Source organism: Pterocles gutturalis, unplaced genomic scaffold (assembly GCF_000699245.1).
Source record: "Pterocles gutturalis isolate BGI_N339 unplaced genomic scaffold, ASM69924v1 scaffold23186, whole genome shotgun sequence".
NCBI lineage: Eukaryota > Metazoa > Chordata > Aves > Pterocliformes > Pteroclidae > Pterocles > Pterocles gutturalis.
In genome coordinates this window covers 21,518-40,437 of record NW_010106087.1, presented here as the reverse complement: position 1 = coordinate 40,437, position 18,920 = coordinate 21,518, and the positions used below count along the sequence as shown (strand labels likewise).

General features: G+C 44.5%; 1 protein-coding gene across 1 annotated transcript in view; it reads right to left on the bottom strand.

The window, feature by feature from the left end:
- Positions 1-1,912: 1,912 nt before the first annotated feature.
- KIZ (kizuna centrosomal protein) overlaps positions 1,913-18,920 on the bottom strand; it is a gene marked incomplete at both ends in the record, with an annotated part of 35,865 nt that continues 18,857 nt past the window's right edge. The window contains 6 exons of the mRNA XM_010087660.1: positions 1,913-2,012; positions 10,642-10,707; positions 11,723-11,882; positions 14,725-14,875; positions 16,172-16,336; positions 17,482-17,616. Of these exons, the coding sequence (XP_010085962.1) occupies positions 1,913-2,012; positions 10,642-10,707; positions 11,723-11,882; positions 14,725-14,875; positions 16,172-16,336; positions 17,482-17,616 (777 nt within the window). The remainder of the gene's footprint in view (positions 2,013-10,641; positions 10,708-11,722; positions 11,883-14,724; positions 14,876-16,171; positions 16,337-17,481; positions 17,617-18,920) is intronic.

Sequence of the window (18,920 nt, the reverse complement as noted above, 5' to 3'; positions counted from 1 at the left end):
AATAAAGCCCGAGAAGTGACTGCACTAAGTGGAGCGCTTAAATGCGAGCGGCGAAGAAACCGCACCGTGTCCTGGCCGCAGACGAGCGGCCGGCCGCCCTTGCCGTTCCTCCCTCTTTCTCACTCTCACTACTTCTGCTGCTCTCCGTCTCTGCGGAGCGGATGCCCAGTGTCCGAAAGCGAGGGGTGTTAATAAACCTCACCTTTAGAAGGGTGCACGGCTTTTGACTCGTTCAGGAAAACTAACTTTAAGCTGTTGTGAGAGATTTTTTTTTTTTTAAAGCAGCATCATCGTGCATCAGCACACAAAGTGTGCTTGCTTCTGAGCACCAAAAGGCATGAAATTATAGGGCAGAGTGAATGATTTTAAAATCTATCGCAAATAAGAATTTGAAAAAAGCAGTGAAAAAAATGTACATGTGAACCATATGAAAATACCATGTGAACAGCATCCGAAAAATGCAGAAGTCAAACATATCATTAGCAAGCAGTGCAACATCCCAGGGGGAAAAGCTTGGAGACTTTTTTTAAGTAAAAAAAAAATTCATTTTAAATTATACATATTTTATTCAGATGCTTAACAGTGATCCTGTAAGCAAGTTCTTCAGGTCCCAATCCTTCTCTTCCTGCTGTCCTGGGCTTCAGTGAATGACTAAAATTTAACACTTAAAAATTCACATCTAGGAGCACCCTTGCATTTCATAGCATTAAGGAGTATGATTTGGAACATCAAAGTTCCAGAAAATAAAATTAAAAAAAAAAAGAAAAAGAAGAGTTTCCACATAAGACTAGAAGAATTAATCCCAAATATCAGCATGCATGTCCTTCCTCAGTATTGTATTACAGCTTGTGTTTATCTACTGTCCCTGAATGACAGACATACTGTGATTTTAACACAAAGTGCAGAACAACATTTGCACAACTGGACTTGCGTCTGGTATCAAACCCCACCTCATCCACAGCAGCACCAAAAAGCTGCAGAAAGCCAGCGATGTCGTACAAACAGAAGGAGTTAAAAATTTATCAAAACGCTGCAAAGCCCTTCCTGAGTGCTATCGATGGCGGCTGTCAGAGCGGGAGCTGCGGAGCAGCACGTGCTGGGCTGTTCTAATAAGAGCAGATAAGGATCTAAAGCCCAGCCAATATTTCACGAGATGGCTGGGCTAGCCCCTATTTTCTGCTGCTTCTTGACCACTAATTTGATTGCTGCTGTTTGATTACCGTTACACGCCAACGAAGAATACAAGGAACACCCGGCAGAACCACGCAGGGACCCAAAGGGAACTGCTGCAGTTTAAAGAAAAGAAAAAAAACCCAAACACAAAACAACTTTCGTTTTTCTTTTTTGTAAAAAAAAAAAAAAAAAAAAAAAAACTGCACCCTTTAGGTACATGTAAGGCCATTAATTAAACGTACTCACTTTGAAAGCCAGAAAGATGGATTGTGTTATAAATACCCCAGTATCAAATACAAAAAAACCCCCAAGCCCTGAGCCCCTGAAAAGCGTTCTCCAGTTACAGCTAGTTTCCATCTCGGATACACAGAGAAGAGAGCCACCACTTTATTTCCTGAAGACTTTATGTTTTCTGTCTGCCCCTCTCCTGACAACTCCCATTGTCTGGCCCCCGAGCAGCCCTACTGAGAGCAGCTGTACACGCTAATTTGTGGTTCACTGAGATGTCAATTGAGTCTGAAAATGAGAAAACAACAGCTGCAAAACAATACTTGGCTTGGGCACAAATATTTTCTAAGGTGTACCAAAGTTTAAGATGCTTTATTAGCTAAATATAAATACGAACCTTAACCCAAGGCAAAGGGAAAATAAATAAAATAATGGGAGCTTCAGTCATTTTCTGTCGGCGTTTGTCAGTCTACAGAAGCATTTCAAGTGTTAAAGGATTTCACAACTGTACCTTGAGAAGGGAGGACTCCTTTCATTCCATGATGAACTAGTTTCCGAATGCGTTCCTTGGCTTGCTTCTGCTTTGGAGCTATTATCACCAGCATCCCAGCCTGGTAAGGGAAAACATGAAATATAAATTTTCAGATAACAACGGCCAGTCCTCCCAACAGCACACAGTCCCGAGCACCCACACACTCCTGTTTCCAACAGACGCACGTAACGGCCACACTCTTGGTTCGATGAGAGTCTAGAGAGGAGCACGCACCACACAGTTAAAAGTGGCAGCCTCCAGATTTTTTTTGCTCACCGTGAGGTGGAAGTTAGTTAAAAACACAAGAGAACAAGACTCCCTTGCTATCAATTAAGTTACCTGATGATGATTGCTTATGAATAGTGACTTTTTTGCATGTTTTGCCTCATTTTAGAAAACAGAGCAAACACTGAGATTCTCTGACGAGCTGTATTGCATCATGGCAACTTAAAGGAAAACTTGAAGGATTTCTGGGGTCTTTTTACTTTTTTTTTTTTTTAATCCCCAAGTTCTCATTTACTTTAATTAATCAGGAAGCAAGGTTATTTTTATTCTTCTTCCCCTTAAATGTAGATTATTTTGGATAGTTACAGTCCTCAATAGTTTTTGGTACATCAGTATTTTCAACCATTCTCTTTCAAGAGAGCTGTGTTTGGGAGACACAGATCTTGGATTTTTATGACTTAAACAGCCAAACACCCAACGATTTCAAAATCTTTTATCCACGCGTTCCTTTCTTTCCTTTCTCCCTGCTCTCTGTATCTCATTTCCATTCTGCAGAGATTGATTTTAAAAAGAAAAAGAGGTAAATGAACTCATTCACTGGAATTGTACAATTACCGATCTTTGTACTCGTTTCCAAAGAACGTGATGCTCAAGTACAAATCCCACTTTAAAAGCCTGCTTTGCATACATATATATATATATACACACACACATAGAGAGAAAGAGTACTGAAACTATAAGCAAGCCCTAATTGTTACCAACTTCGTTCCAATCCAGGACAACTTAGTATTTCTGTACATCCTGGACACTCCTCCTTTCTAGGATCACACTGCTCTGCTCTTGGATTTCAGTGGCAGAAACCCTGCTCAGTCTCGGGTGCTTCCAACAAAGAGGTGCACGCCGGCCAGCCAGCACAGGAGACAGCGAGCTCAGGCATGGAGCTGCCCTGGCTGCAGCGTGCTGCTCTGCAGAACAAAGTCTCACTGCTTCCCAGAGAATGCATGAAGGAAAAGAAAAATCAAGAATGGAGGGGAAGAAAAAAAAGGAGAGGGGGGAAAAAAAAAAAAGGGGTAACACCCTCCTTCCTTTCCCGTGATGTACACGTGCAGGGGAGCAGAGACCTGTGGAGATCACAGGGGACCTCCTGGATGCAAGACTTACGGCAGCTCGGAGCGGAGGGTGAGCAGTGTGTGCAAGCACTGGGAAACCCCTGACCACAAAGGATCAAATATTCACGCTTGCTTGTACATTATTTAGAGAAAGCAAAAAAAAAAAGCTAATTTAATCTCATCAAGTCAGAACTGTCAGAAACTGCTTCTCACTCCAGCAGGGAAGAGCTTTAAATAGGTGCTTTTTTCAGGGCTCCTCGTGCACCAATTCAAACTACAACACACAACGCGGCTGAGATAGCGTGCTCCTCTCCTGCCTGGGGACAGAGCAGGCTTTGCTTCGGGAGGGCGTCCCTCTGCCTTGCACAACGCCAGGCGTGCCCAGCTGACAGAACACCACAGGCCACAGACTCTGCAGATGGTCAAAATCCATTTTGTGTGCCCTCAGACACGGCTCCGGTGTGTCCATGGCTTGCTTCCTGTGAGAAGCAGAACGTGAAGGAAACGGCCCGTGCACAAATCGGGTCTAACCACCCTTCCCCTTTCAACCCAGCGCGTGCAGAGGGACACATCTGCCTCGTCAGTCTGTTAACGGACCAAGCGCTTTTCCTCCTTCCAACCACAACAAAAAGAGTTTCCAGAATGGACAGTAGCTTCGGAAGGTGTTAGACACCCAGCCAGTGGGCTCCTTAATATCTGCAAACTCAGGGAACTGCTTCTACCTGTGCGTGAGTAACTTCCTCTGCTGCTGTGAACACTCTTCCCATCCCTCGGGGCAGTGACATGGAGCCAGTCTTTGGTCCAGGCGCACCCACCACACCTTTCCCGTTGGCACTTCACAGTCCAGGTCTTTGCCAGCTCTAACAAACTCAAAGCAGGCCACTGTTGTGCAGCTATCCTCATGGCTTTTGCACACACACTGGCCTCAAGAGACCATTCCCCCATGCTTTCCATGCCTGCACCAGCTCCCCTTCCTTCACTCCATCAGTCACACAAACTACTTCTTCACCTTTAAGGCCCTTCAGAGCCCAGCTTTCCCCACCTGTCCATTATAACACAACACTGGGCCACCAGCCTCCACTTCTGCCTTAGTTACGCCAGACAGCCTTGCCAATTAGTCCAGTCGTTCCCCTCAAGCATCTTTGTGCTGGCTCACACCCTACGTACCCTGCAGAAACAGGAGATCCCTCTAGGAACTGGGAAGCCCACCAGCTCACCTCCCCATAAGGCCTGACGTGGCCACTCACCTGGGTTGCAGTTACGGCGCCCAGGAAGCACCTGACAACGCGTGAGCAGTTGGTGTGCAGTGACTGCTGCTTTGTGTGCTGAGCAATCACCTGGCTCTTACCTCCTCTTACCCCACTCGTGGCCTAATCCCTGTGCCATCATGTCTGCGTTGTAAGCTGGCAGAAGGGAAGCATCTCTGTCACAGGCGTGCAGCGCTGACCACAAAACCAGCCCAGCCTGGGCACGCAGCAATACCTGCTTCACCATTGTGAGAAAGCACGAGCGACTGGTGCAACGAACCGGGCAGGAAAGAGAAGGTACAAGAGAAGCACTGCTAGGAGGGAAAGCCCTTAAACCCCTCACTCCTGATAGAACTGTGTTGTGCCGTAAAGCCCTCATGGGGATTAGCGTATTTCCTTCATAAAACCGATGGCTGCGTTTAAGGCTCAATACAACATGTTTCAAAAAGTCTGTTTTGCAGGGTGTGTGTGTTTCCGTTCTTGTTTGTTTTGCCAGAAGCATTTAACTTGCCATGCTGTGAAAGCCAAGCATACCCTCCCTGCCGCGGGCTGGGGATGGCGAGAGCTGTGCTGAAACACACTCGTTTTATCCTGAGCACACAGCAAGACAGATGCACTGAGTAGAGAAGAGGCAAAAACCTCAGTCTTTAAACTCAGATTGGGATGCTAATAATGAATGGGCGCTGGTGTGTCTGAGGTGACACAGCTCTCCTCGTGCCTTTTTCCCTATGCATTGTTCCCTCCACTCAGAGCTAGCAGAGGATCTGAGATACCTCTATTAATTAAAAACACTCTACACTTTTCAACTTGGAATTAATGGTGCAGTCAGCACAGGTCAGAGCAGCTTTCACGCCCGCTTTTACAATTTTGTTCTGAACAAAATGGGTGTAGTTTTCTTCATTAGCCACCAATTCCAGGAAAAAAAAAAAAGTCATTGCAAAATGAACCACTGTTATTTTGTTCTGCAGAACAGTTAATGTGATCTTTGACCCAGAACATACTGTACCAGCACAGAACTGAAAAGAAGGTATTTTCTCCATGTGTTCCTCCTGTGGCTTAGGTTGCAGCATCCATCCATTTACAGCCAAACATCTCGGGAGCAAAAGAAGTCATGTGATGTAATTTTTTGCAAATGAAGAGATCAGCCAGCTCATGGCCTTGTACTCACAACATTCCTATCTTGCTAACTGTATCACCTTTCGCAGAGGAAGACACCCACACTGTTTAAACACCAAAACCAGCACTAAAGCCCTTCACTGCAGTTGGAGCCCCACCACAGAAGAGTCATCTGCAGACACCTAATCATCCTTCTACAAACTACCTCCAAGTGCTTGACTGTCAGCCTGGAAATGGGAAAGGTAACTCCCAAGGTCGCTGGTTTTTAAAATGCAGACTGGGAAAGCAGAAATACCGCTGTGTTCATCACAGGGTTCACGTGCAGCCCACACCGTTTGTAAGCCTAAGTGAAATCTTTGACCGAAGCGACAAAGCACGTAAGTAAGCCGTGGTGCTGCTCTCCTGGAGAGGAACAGGAGCACTTTGTATGCCACTCCAAAGCTATGAAGAGCTATCGTCCGTTACCTCCAGTCAATAATCCCGTATGCAAACAGAGGTAGTTGGGGGGCAAAAGGCACTGGTGCTTTCGCAGGCTCAGCCCAGACATGTATCTGTATTTTCCTCCCATACGCAAGTGAGAAAGTAACTTCACCAAAAGGAACTTGACTTTTTCTGTGTACTCTTACCACCAATAAAATAGTCAACAGCGTGGGTATTTCAGCTGTCACTAGACTTCAGAGTCAATAATGCCTTGGAAGGAATATTACCCGGATCAGCGCAGCCTGCGAGCTGTGTGGTTTTACAGTTACCTTGGCAGCAGGTACTGCTCCTGTGTTCAGAAGTCCTGGTGGGTTGGGTCTGCCACACTGCTAGGTCCTGTACCAAAAAATAGCTCCTGCCCAGAGGAACTTTTAATCTGAACAAGCTCCTCCACCACATTAACGCTAATTACTGCGCTTGCTGATAATCTACAAAGAGCTCGGTGGGGTTAAAGGTGGGCTGTCAGCTGTCGTGCCACTGCCAGCACACAGCCACCGGCCTTGGGACCAGAGGTGTGGGTGCCAGGTGGCCGAATACAGGCTCTTCTACACACTAACTTCCCTTGCAATAAAGCAAAAACCTTGCATACAGAGGGAGGATAAGGGCTACCTGCAAATCTGATAGAAGGATGTGCTCTTTGGAGAGCAAATAGATGTAAAAAAATCTCCAAATTAAAACCTAAGCAGACCGCCGCAGTAGCCAGTATCCAGAAGTAGGTCAAATACCAACAAGTATCTCCCCCCATTCCTTTAAACTAAAAAAAAAAAAGGATAAAATACTCTTATCATAGGAGTGTATCAATGTACGATGCTGGCCTCTCAAGAGGAGACACTTGGATGACCAGCGGACTCGGGAAATCCCAGTGGAGCAAGCCATGCATCGAGAATACTGCTAGAAGCTGCTGCCTCTGTTTAAAGATTGAAGAAGAATTTTCACTCAGGATACATAACTGTGGAAAGACTCCAAGGTCTTTCAGGAACCTAAATCGAGCAGCATAAATATCACCTATTGGAGTACGTAATCCAAACTAATTTAAGCAGAACGCACAACCTTACGCTGTCCCAAGGTAGTGTCGTCAGACCACAACAGCGATTCATCATGCGTAGATGAACTTTTTTTATAACAGCAGTTGCGAAGGGGTTGATATCAAATGAAGCAAGAAGTTGGGTTGACTTATTAATGCCTTTATTAGTGTACTCCAAGCGGAACCTCAGGAACCTTTCAACTTCAAGCTCAAAGGAGAACCTCACCGGGAAGGACGGGTGGGTGTGGGAAAAGTGTTGGTGGGATTATTGGCTCATTAAAGGTGACCTAAAAAGGAAAGCAGAATTGGATTTGTGCCCTTTCATGTTCCCCTATCATATATCAAGAAGGACTAATTTTTTTTTCTTCTTAAGAGGGTTTTTTCCTCCTTATTTCTATGTTAGAGATTTTATACCTGGAAAGCAGATGGAAGGTAACATTCCAGATGTTGTGAAAGTAAAGCTGATGAGCAGAGAAGTAACACCATTTTTATTCAAATGCTTTCCAGATTTAACGTCTATTTAAATCAAAGCCATAAATGAAGGCTAGGGACAGAATCTGGTTTTGTTAAAGATTTAACAAACCTGCCCCTTCAATAAAATCAGCTGTTTCCTACTCATAAATGAGACTCCTGAACAGTTATCCAGCAAAACAAGAAATAATGGACTTTATCCTTTCTTTTTAACCTTGCATTATTTGCCTACCTCAGGAACAGCAAGAAGCTGGACAATTTCTTTTACATGTCTTCCCACAACAAAAACACAAAGCATCCATGAGGAAACTGAGAACGAGTCTGCGTATCCTCCTCTGTCCTCACATAACCTGGTATAAAATGAGATTGCTGTTAATAGCTAACTCCTCTCTGGGTGCACCATACACAAAATATAATCCTTCTAAAGTCAGTTATCACAACAAGCTTAGGACAAGGCTCTAGGAAGGAAGCCATCTTTATGCTACGAGCATGGGTTGACCATGGGTTTAAAAAGCTCACGTGTAACGATGGGAACAGCTCAGATGACATTTCAGCTCAAGCCCCTGTTTAGAAGGGCTCTGGGTGAAGCCGGTCCTCGCGCAAGTGGTTTCAGGGACCAGCAGGGGCTGTCTCTAGGGGACATCCAACGCCACGCCAGCTACGACGCGAAAACAGTCCTTTTCCCAAAGTCACACAGCTATCTCCTGCCTCCTCCACAGGCTTTAAAGAAAAAAATACACACACTTCTGGAACATTTACAGAATATTAAAGTAAACATTTTGATTCTATTTTTCTGTAAGTTGAACGAAAAATAAACCAAAACCACCGAAGCATTTGTAAAGGGCCATTACAGGAGACTGTTTGGAAGCACATCCACCCAGCTCTCACAACAAAGCCCATCAAAACCCCAAAGCCCCAAGGCTTACAGTGTTCCAAACTAACAATTAAAACCCTTACAGAATGCAGCAAGTACTGAAAGAAACCCAAAATTTGTATCCCTTAAGCTTAGAAAAAGTAGTACAGCAAATGGTCACGTATGGAATGGACATTAAATATCAGTTCTTCTGAAAACACAAAGCCAAACCCTCAAACAAGTCATTTGAGCCCAAAAGACGACACAGAGAGATGCTGCCTCTATTTTAGGCACTGAACAATTTCAGTGCTCCAGGGCCATGGTCTACAAAAAATAATGATGAGCAAAAAGGGAAAAAGCCACCGGCTGGAGGGGCGAGGAGCCAGAAGAGAACAAGAAGCCCGGAAAAGATCACGGGCTGAAGATGAATCGCATCTGAAAGGAGCAACTTTGCTTTCAAGTGAGATATGAAAAGCCTCACTCCTAGAGACAACGTGGCCACTGGCTACTGGAAACACGCTGCAACAAAACAGTAAAGAAAGCACATTAAGAAAGAACAGATTTCAAGCTGAAGTTACTGGTTTCAGTGTTTAAGCAAGGGAGAGTTTCCCAGCGTTTTTACAAAGAGGAAGCATTAGTATTTGCGTGCCCCTGCAGTAGGAACACTACGGGAGAAGCAGTGAAGGGGAATGGCCATCGTGGCTTGGCTTTTGGCTGACTGACATCTAACACAGCAACCAGCCACACAGACCACCGGGTCCCTGGCAGCAAAAACTGCAACAGAGTCTGTATGCAAAATCACAGCTAAGACCGGTATTGATAAGTCAGAAATTTCAGGGTGGGGAGAAGCAAACCAAAAGCACTGGCAGCTACGGAGATCCAAACTCAAGGGTCAGTATTCTCCTTAAAAAAAAGTCTCAGGGAAGGTATTAGTTGGAGGGAGTCACCATTCCTGACATTGTTCGTGCTGGCACTCTACAGTTCAGGGAACTTAAACCCCAATCCTCAAATTTGAATCCTCTTAACTTACAAACAGAATCGAACCAATTCCAAGATTTGCAAAATTTTAGATTCATTTTCAAATGAGAAGTGTGTTTTGTTTTAGGAAAAGGATTTAAGTGGCTTTTAATTCCTCTGCAAATCAGTGCAATTCAAGTTTTAAAATACGTTGCCATGTGTGACTGAGGGACATTTTAAGAAGCAAGAAAATGGAAAGCGTTCTACTCTCTAGAAGAAAAAATAAAATCTAAGTTTTATTGGGCTAACATAGGAATATTATTGCTGCGGTATAATTCAGGAATACAAGCAGCACTTTTTTACATTTCAGCTGCAAATTAGGCTCAAAAAGCAGCAGAGGAAAACCTCTATAGAGAAATGAATTGCTCTCTGAAAGACAGGCAATTTTGAAGCCATAAAAGCGCAGAAAAGCAACAGCGAGTGTTGCATAAGCAGATGCCCTCGCACCTTTCTGTCGGAGTACACACCTGCATAAATAAATATTTAGACAAACATCAAAATTTATAAGGAAGCAGCCCACCACTTTACAAACTCAGGCAAAAGCAAATTGAGACTCATTGCGCAGAGCCCTGCCCTGAATACTAATGCATTATCGATACCCCAGGACCGAAAAGCAGCCACATCTCGGGATCCTACGCAAGCCTCGTACATCTTCTGCAGGAGGATCTGGACACGTCTTGATAAAACCTTATTGATAAAAAATTTGTGTTATCAGGCAGCTTTTGTAACAGAGGCAAAGGCACGTCTTCCCGGCTCGCAGGGTTTTCCCCTGTGCTTATTCTAATGATACACATTCAATTACTCGAGAAAAGAAAAGAATCAAATCAGAAACATCTGTAGTTTGCCATATAATTACTAGATCTTCCCCATGGAGACTGACCTTTGTAACACTGATACCGGGACCTGAAAGGCTAAATGACAGGATATCCACACGGTTTAAATGTATAACATGATTACAAGGAATTACATAGGCACTGGTACTTTCCATCTTGGCTTATGTTAACATAAGCCTGGACTTTATGATCTGATGTTTAATCTTTGCGCTTGGTGTGTAGTAGCTGAATTTACTCACTACTAGTGGACCCAAACCACTAAAACGCCGTGTTTTGATTATATAATCAAGTTGAATACTGGATTCGAGGTTAATATGCAGTCGTGACTTTTACCTGTAATAGGAATCTTTTTGACCACGCTTTCTTCCTTGCTCTCATCTTCACACCAGCTTGTGACTTCTGGATGTGAACACACCATAATGAAACACATTTCAAAGTCGCAGTGATCAGACTGGTTTGTTTGCTTTTAAGCCCTACTCCCTTTAATTTCTCACTTTTGTTATCTCTTGTTTATTGATCTAAACTATCCATTACTGTTCTTAAAAGAGGCGCCTACTGTGAACTTTCCTCGCATGCGAGGCTGCCCTGCCTCTCTGTAGCTTCCAGAGAAAAGGACAAGCTAACCAAATGTCTTCAATAATTTAAGACCCGATGGGATTTAGGAAACAAACAACCCACAGTAACTCTGCGATCTCGTCCGGCAGCCCGACAGCAGCAGCGTATATCATACAGACTGCAGAAAATTAGTTTAAATCAAAGTCTCCGTCTCCTCCGTGGATAAAAGTCGTGTGAATTTAGGAGGCCTAAAGCAGTTTGTTTACATTTGCTGTGTAAAGAGCACTGCAACCTAATTGCCTGTCTCTTCCGGACTTTGATGTAAGGGATGCTCTGAGAGCAGACCGAGCAAGTTGCCGTTGCCAGTTATTACGCCGGACTAATATATTACTTCCTTATCTAAAGAAATTAACTGGGTTTTCACAAATGCGTTCACCTTCTATGCTCTGAAACGGCACCGCACACCTTTCTCAGCATGAACCCTTTTATTTTTGAAAATTTATTCTGCCGTCTGGCTTTATAATAAAAGGCAACAAATATATCCCACTATTTCTGAATGGCAGACATTTCTTACACACACACACTCCTACAAATCCATTTGTAATAACTGACACAAGGCTTGCTTCTCTACTCCTGCACTAAAAAACCAGTCTCAATAGGCACCACTTATTTTAAGAAGTAACAAGAATGACAAGGGATACTGAGATATTCAGGAAAATCCCCCAAAGTTCATTACAAATATACGTTAATTCTCCAGATGCTGTAAGATAGTCCCCCTGCAGATCTGGATAGAAAATACATATATGCAGAGAAGGACAATAAGTTTGAGCTCACAGCCAGACCTTTTAACACTTGTTACCTTGTTCTCCCGCGCCAGCGAGCTGGGGAGCGTGTTTTGCCTGCTTGATTTCCCCGCTGCCGTTTGGGATCGATGGCAAGCTAGAAGAGGATTCGTTACTCTGAATAGATGACCTATCCCCACACTCTTCGGGAAGGACTTCTCTCAACACCGGTAGAGCCTGCAGCATTAAAAAAATAAAAATAGCCATGGCCCTATTATCCTTCATCTTGAGCATTTTCCAACATCCGTTTAGGCTAATCTACACTTCAGAATGTAATCTGTTTCCAGGGTGTTTTTGTTAGATGTTAAATTACCTCTGAGTTAATTCAGCACTAGCTCAGAAATTGCATTCTGCCTTGAAGTAACACAAACTTTGAATTATTCTTTCAATCACTCGGTTTTCTGGAAATTCTCAGTATTCCCTGCTTCACGCATTCAGGGTAAGCAAAACAGAAGGGTGCATCAAACACACTGCAACAGCACCAGACTGAAAAGAAATCTCTCCATTTCAGGCGCGCTGCAACAAGGCAAGTGAACCCACAGCGTGAGCAATAGCTGCAGCTTAAAACAACACCAAAAGCAAGGAACCTGAAAGCAGAGAACCCAAAGCACAGCTTGCCCAAGATAGCCTCAGCCAGCTGCGGTTCTGATTTAAATCCGTGTTATTCCTGCACGTTCGTGAAGTTTGTTCTGCCTGTGCACGCAGCCCTCTGCGGCAGCGCTATTCAGACCTCCGTAGTTAAGTGTATTTTTGACGCTAAAAATTAAGTCGGAAGCCAATACCTTTCTGGGGAACTGTAATATGTTATATCATAAATATGGCTGAGTTAAAAGCAGGCTTAAAATAAAGCAAGAACATCTTAGGTTGTCATCCATCTGCATTAAGAGTACTGTGTGTGGCTTTGTAAAGCTCTTCCCAAGAGCAGGAGGAACCATCCTTCCTGGCATTTATTATTTCACAAAGAGCAGCAAAGGCTTTCTGGGCATCCTTTCTACCTCTTCTTTATTGTAGGGTGTTCCTCTTGGTTTTATTTTGTAACACAAAATACAGACTTGAGTCTTTAAAATCTACTAGATTTTCTGCTCTAATTTTCCAATTGTTTACTAAAATAGTAAGCCTTCAGCAATGAGGACCAACATTTCAGAGACAACTCCAGGTTTGGTAACTTATTTTTTATGTACTGACCTGAGAGTATGGACAGCTTCAAACCAAAACTTTTTTGGACTTATGAAAAAATTGTTATCCTGCATCTGCCCCCTCCTCATTAACCCATATTTATTCAGGAGCCCAGAATGCAACTTTTCAGTGTTAAGCACATAGCTCACCATTTTTTTCTTTCTATTAAAATTACATATAGGAAGACTCCATACAAAACCAATGTGAGCAAGCTGCTACTTCATTCAAAAAACCCAGGAGTTTTAAAGTCTTATTTTCTTAATGTAAAGAGTGCCTTAAATTACAGGCAGGATTGGCAAATCTTTACTATTGAAAGAAATTAATTCCCACATAGCAGTTCATCTCAGCGTGGATTTCTCACACCAGCAGTACTTTGTTTACCTATTTGTACTCTCATGTAATGTCCAAAGAGGCACAAACCACCACCACCAAATACAAGCTATCCCTGTAAAAGCTGACACCACAGTTAATCCAGGCAGGACAGTTCCCACCAGGAGAAACAAAGCTTGGCATTCGGAGTCACAAGGACCAGGGCGACTCTGTGGTGGCCAACATCTCCATCAGGGTGTGAAGACATCCACCATCCTGCATGAGCCATGTGGGTCTTGTTCTTACAGGAGCGGAACCTGGCTGAAAAGGGTGCTGGATTCCAGAGCGTCCGCAGCCAAGAGACCATCCCGCTGCACAGAAAAGGTGTTCCTACTGCACCAGCTCCCCTTCACCCATAAAGCTTGTGTCATTGAGCTTTGACTTTGTTACAAAGTTTTTACATGCAATTATAAATTTATGAACTGTATTTGTTTATCTGTCACCAGCACAATGATACATTCCTTGCTCACATCTTCTACTTGCCTGAATGCTTTAAGAACAGAATACAAATCACTTATCCCCACACAAAAAAAAGAAGTCACTCTGGCTATCATTGAAAGCATACAACTGACTAAAACGTTAAAGCTCTGTTACTTGTTTCAAATAAAACTAGAATATAGCAAAGCAGTTCAAACTGCTTTCTAATTTCTCACTAAAAATCAGAGGAAAAATATTTTCTGCAAATATTTTTTGGAGCAGACCATCGGGCTAACTCATTACCGGTGAGCTCCTTGGCAGAATTCCCGGTTCCCACCGCAGGGGTGGTGCAGAAGCAGCTGGGATGTCACCCCAGTGCCAGAGTCCCAGCTTTGCTGGCATGGCTGCAGCTGGAGGCAGCAGGGATCAGAGCCCTGCCCAGCAGGAATCAGAGCCCTGCCCTCCCCGCATGGCTGGCTGCTCTGAGTTTGCAGAAAAAGAGGTTGGGGTAATTGCAGGTCTACTGAATGCCAACTTCTTTTTATTTTTTGTTTTAAAGAGTTTAACACCTTTTGCATTAAGGTTTACAAAAAATGAGCACACTGCTATTTGTAAAATGCTCTGCGCATTCAATGCACCAAACATAACTCTGTTTAAAAAAAATAAAATACACCATTCATGATAAAAAGCTACTAAGCCAGAGAGAAAGACAGATGATATAAGCCTTGTGATAAATTCACACCACAGCAAATGTGAGCTTGTTTAAATAAATAAGTGGCTTGAAGGGTGGAAAACAGACATCCTCCTGGAGACCTTAAAGAGACTGCTTTCTTTGTGGGATGAAGTGCTGCATGTGTTTGCACTAAGACAAGCGAAGAACTCATATTCTCTTCTTACACACCTCCTAACCATCCCCACGGCTGATTAATGAACAGCCTGCTTGCTGTTCCCCCTAAAGCCCACGTGCCGGATTGCGTTAGCAGCACAGGGCGCAGCTCGCCTGAGCTGTGCAGATCGGTCTCTAGCTGTCATTGATTTAGATGTTATTAGATCCAACCTGGCCATCCTGCGCCTCCTTGCTGGAAACCAGCAGGCTTTCAAACATCTCCGCCACTTCTTCCGTGAGCTGAACCTGGTGCTCTCTCAGGAACAGGGCATGGTTGCTCAAGCAAGTCCGCAGCAGATACGTGTCCCACTGCTGCTCTGGCCTGAAAAACAAACCCAAGCACCATTAGTGGGACCCCCCCATGTACACGAGACTCACCCAGGTGGCACGCTACTCATCTACTTGAACAAGCAGGTCAACATGCAGTGCGAAAAGCCATCACATGTTTTGTCCTTAATTCCTGCTTTTTCTTTTAAATGTGTCTGAAGTGGAAAATGTAAAAAGTCACTCATGACTTCTACAAACCTGGGGAGGACAGGCAGGGGCGATCATCATCATTTCTGTCCCCTGGGTCCATCCTGAGACTCATTAAACCTTTTCTGCAGCCCCAGATCTCAGCCTTGAGCAAACCTCACTTACTTCATCAGCCACTCTGCTGGGCACCCACCTCCCCAGGCTTGTCTTTCTTTTCCTCCAGAATTCTTGTTATTTTTTTTGAGCAAAAGTGCCTTTTAAAGCAGAAACTATAGAACCTGCAATCTTGTTTGCCACAGATGTTTGTTTTTCCAGTTGCTCCAATGAAGTTTCACAAACAGAGGAGTGAATTCCAATTAACTCCACAAGTGTGTGTCCCTAAGAAACCATTCGGGAAATACAACAACATATTAGTGCTCGCAGGCATATCAGCCTCGAAAGGAGGACCAGGTATGGTTAAATAGACCACTCTTCAGTGCTCACAAGTGCCCCGATCCTGCTAACACTTGAGCATTGCTGAGCCTGTAACAGGGAGGAAGGTCTAGACAGAAGCTAAGAAAGAAAGAACAGAAATTGTTTTCATTACTGCATTAAAGAGACAAAAAAAAAAAATCAATTCTCATTTGTCCTTGTGGCATACGCAGAAAAAAAATTTTGAATAACTGTGGTTTGTTGTTTTTCAAGTCTATATGCATCTTCCGCTCCACAGAAAAATAATTTGCTTCTCAAAATTACGTTACCCATCCTTATGTGCCTGAGACTCATGTTGAAGATCACAGAAATTACTGGCTAAGAGGTCACTGAAGTTAATACTTTTCTATCCCTGCCAGAGCAGCCTCGGGGTAGGGAGATGCTGTGGACTGGATGAGATGGGGGGACCTGGCCCCAGCGCTGCCTGGTGGAATATGATTCACCATCAGTGAATGAAAAGGAAAAGAAATGAATTTGCTTAACGTTCTCATTTCAAGCTGCACGGCTGCTGCCAAGATGCATAAAGATCAGCACTCAGACATCTTTATTTTCCAGTGCGATTGGAGGTCTGGCCCCTGGTCTGCTTTCTCTGTGCCAGAGAGACAGAGCAGACTTGGGGAGGAAAGAAGAGAATGTTAATCACACCCACACACAAGTTTTGTGTCTGCAATACCTGGTTTGCTTTCCATCCACCACTCCACCTTTAGCATCGAGTGTTTTCTCAGGTAGGAGGGATCCATTCAGCACGCTCGGTAATAAAGCCTGAAGCTGATGAAGGACAACTGCTTCGCATGCTTCAAGGTCTTCTTCTTTCAGACTGCCGGACTGATTACAAAAGCTACAAAATAAAGCAGGTGTTACATGCAATGTTTTTATAAAGCCCAGACAGCCAGCATCTGTTTGGAGGCAGGATCTGTGACACTTCTCCTGGCTAAGGGGATAGCTGGCAGGACAGCCCAGAGGGACAAACACCCACAACACTCTGCAAAAGATGCTGAACAGGACAGGGAAGTTAAACCCAGGACTTAGAAAATGCCAGGTTTAATCTCACACCTCTGCTTTTTGAGAGGGAGAGAGGAACCTGCGCACATCCACTCAGTGAAAGCCCTTCTCGGCCAGGCAGCCCCGGCCATGCCGTGGCCAAAGCACTTATGTCGCAGGAACCCACCACCAGTGGCAGGCTGGAGGGGCCAGGACAGTTTGGGAACCCTTCCTCGTCATTCCCCAGAAATCCTCTAACTGCCAAGTGCTTATGAGAATCCTGGTTTAAGGAGGCTGACATATAATTTTAAATAAAATTATAAAGCCATTCCAAGTTCTGGTAACTAAGAGCCTGTGCTGCGGAGGGGCAGCGAGGGCACTCTGACCTGGTTTTGCTAGCACGTGGGTTTTGGTGATTCTCTTTGCTCTTCTACCTCAAAGAAGAAATTGTTTTTCTGGTTATTGTTTTCTACCTCAGTAAACCATTACTAGCTAAGGGGATGCTCTTATTCTTGGAAATAAGTATTTACTTCACCTAAGGGATCTGCTCGCAGCAGAGCAAGGCTGCAAAGAGTGCTACATTTAGGGAAGAGTATTTGTTGGAGTAATTTGCGTATGTGCTTCTAAGTGCCATATTTCAGCTCTCTGATGACATTAAAATGGTGGAAGGGGAGGGAAGCATCTTAGCAACTGGCAACGTTTGTTTGCAGGAGCCCGCTTGCTCTTTGTGCCAGCCATTTGTCATTGCAAGAGCGAGGACCCCTGGCTCCCATCTCAACAGGCTCCTGCAAAGCTGCTTGGTAACAGCCTCTCGCCACTGCTCACCTGAATTTAATTAGAAGCGTGTAAGCAATCAACAACAGAACTATTATGAGCATTACACTAGATGTAGGGCAGCAAGCAAACAAGAACACAGGGGATAGGTTAAGGGGTAGGCAGCGCTGCCTGCCTCCCCGGTTCCTACCCACTCCGGGAGGTAGCTCGCAGGGAAGCGGCGTTCACCTGAGCAGCTCCGCTGTCCCCATCGTCCCCACATGCTGGCCCTGGTACAGCGCCCGGTGCTGGGGGCTCATCCTCACCACCGTTTCTTCTATCAGCTGCAGCGCACAGGAGAGTCCTGCCAGCATCCCGCAGTGCCTGCGGACAGACAGTAAACAGGGCTTGAAGCGACCTGAGCTGCAACAGGTATTTTAAATGCATTCCCATCGCACCAGCTGGAAAAACAAACACCCTCATTTGAGCTTTCCAAAGCGAACAACAGCAAAAACTATGTTGCTGGAGCTCTGTAAGAAGAATTAAAAAAAAGCACATATGCAAACAAACCATCCAAAAAAATCAGACAGAGCCTGAGACGCTGCATTGAAATTACTCCTGCACCGGGTAGTTTAATTCCTTCACCTCCACAATCAGAATAAATCTGGTGACCACCTACAGGTATGGGGACATAACTGGGACCTCAGAGGGGTTTTGATGAAGCTGCACCTCTATAATGATGCAAATTAGGACTTAAACATTGAAACAATACAGCAGGCTAATCCTCGAACAGAGGTGTAAATGGCTATTGAGGCCCAGCCCGCCTGCCTGCTTTGTTGGGGACTTTCCCGGCCAGGTCTCCACCAGCAATGCCCCAGCTGGGCCGGGTGCCTGCAGAGCCCCGCAGCCTCAATAAAGATTTATTTTTTCTTCCCCCGTGTGTAGAAGCTGATATATTTATACAGTTAACCTTGGTTTACACCCCCTCAAGCGAAAAGCTCTGTGCACAAAAACTTGCATTATTTTTGCAATGGTGTTGAGCTACACTGAAAGTTGTGTTCCCATCGGACTGTTGGGCAACAGTGAAAAATGAAGTGGGAGCTGCCGCGCATTTAGTTGAGTTTCCTAGACATTTAATAAGCAAAACAATACCAGGGAGATCACATATGCAGTTAAACAGTGCTTTTTCTTTTCCCCCAGTCTTACAAACCCTGTATTTTAGCGGCCGGCTAGTTTCCCATTGTTTTTCTCCCGCTGGGTGGTCCTTCCAGGGTGCCACTCGAGAGGGATACAATAATAAAAAGGGAAGGGGAAGGAAGGGACACCAACATAAAGAAAAACAAAATGTATGACAATCTGCAGCAGGCTACGGATCAGAGGTCAGCAAACAAGAGGTCCTTCTCTTTTACAGGTTGCTTCCTGGAAACAGTCTGATTAAGCTGACAGCTTGAATTATGTGTTACATTTTGTAATGCACAATCCATCTGTGCTAAGTCCTCTTCAATGCAGCTGAAGCAGCACAGGCATAAGCTCTGCCTTTTTCCACCCCCTCAGCACAGCCCTTAAAATAGTCATCATCTTTCTCTGCACTAATTCTCAGAGACCCTCTCCCCCCCACCTCCCGCTCCCTGGGTTTAAGACCTTAAAGAAAGGGCCGGGTGCTGTACGGAATGGTAAGAGGATACGGA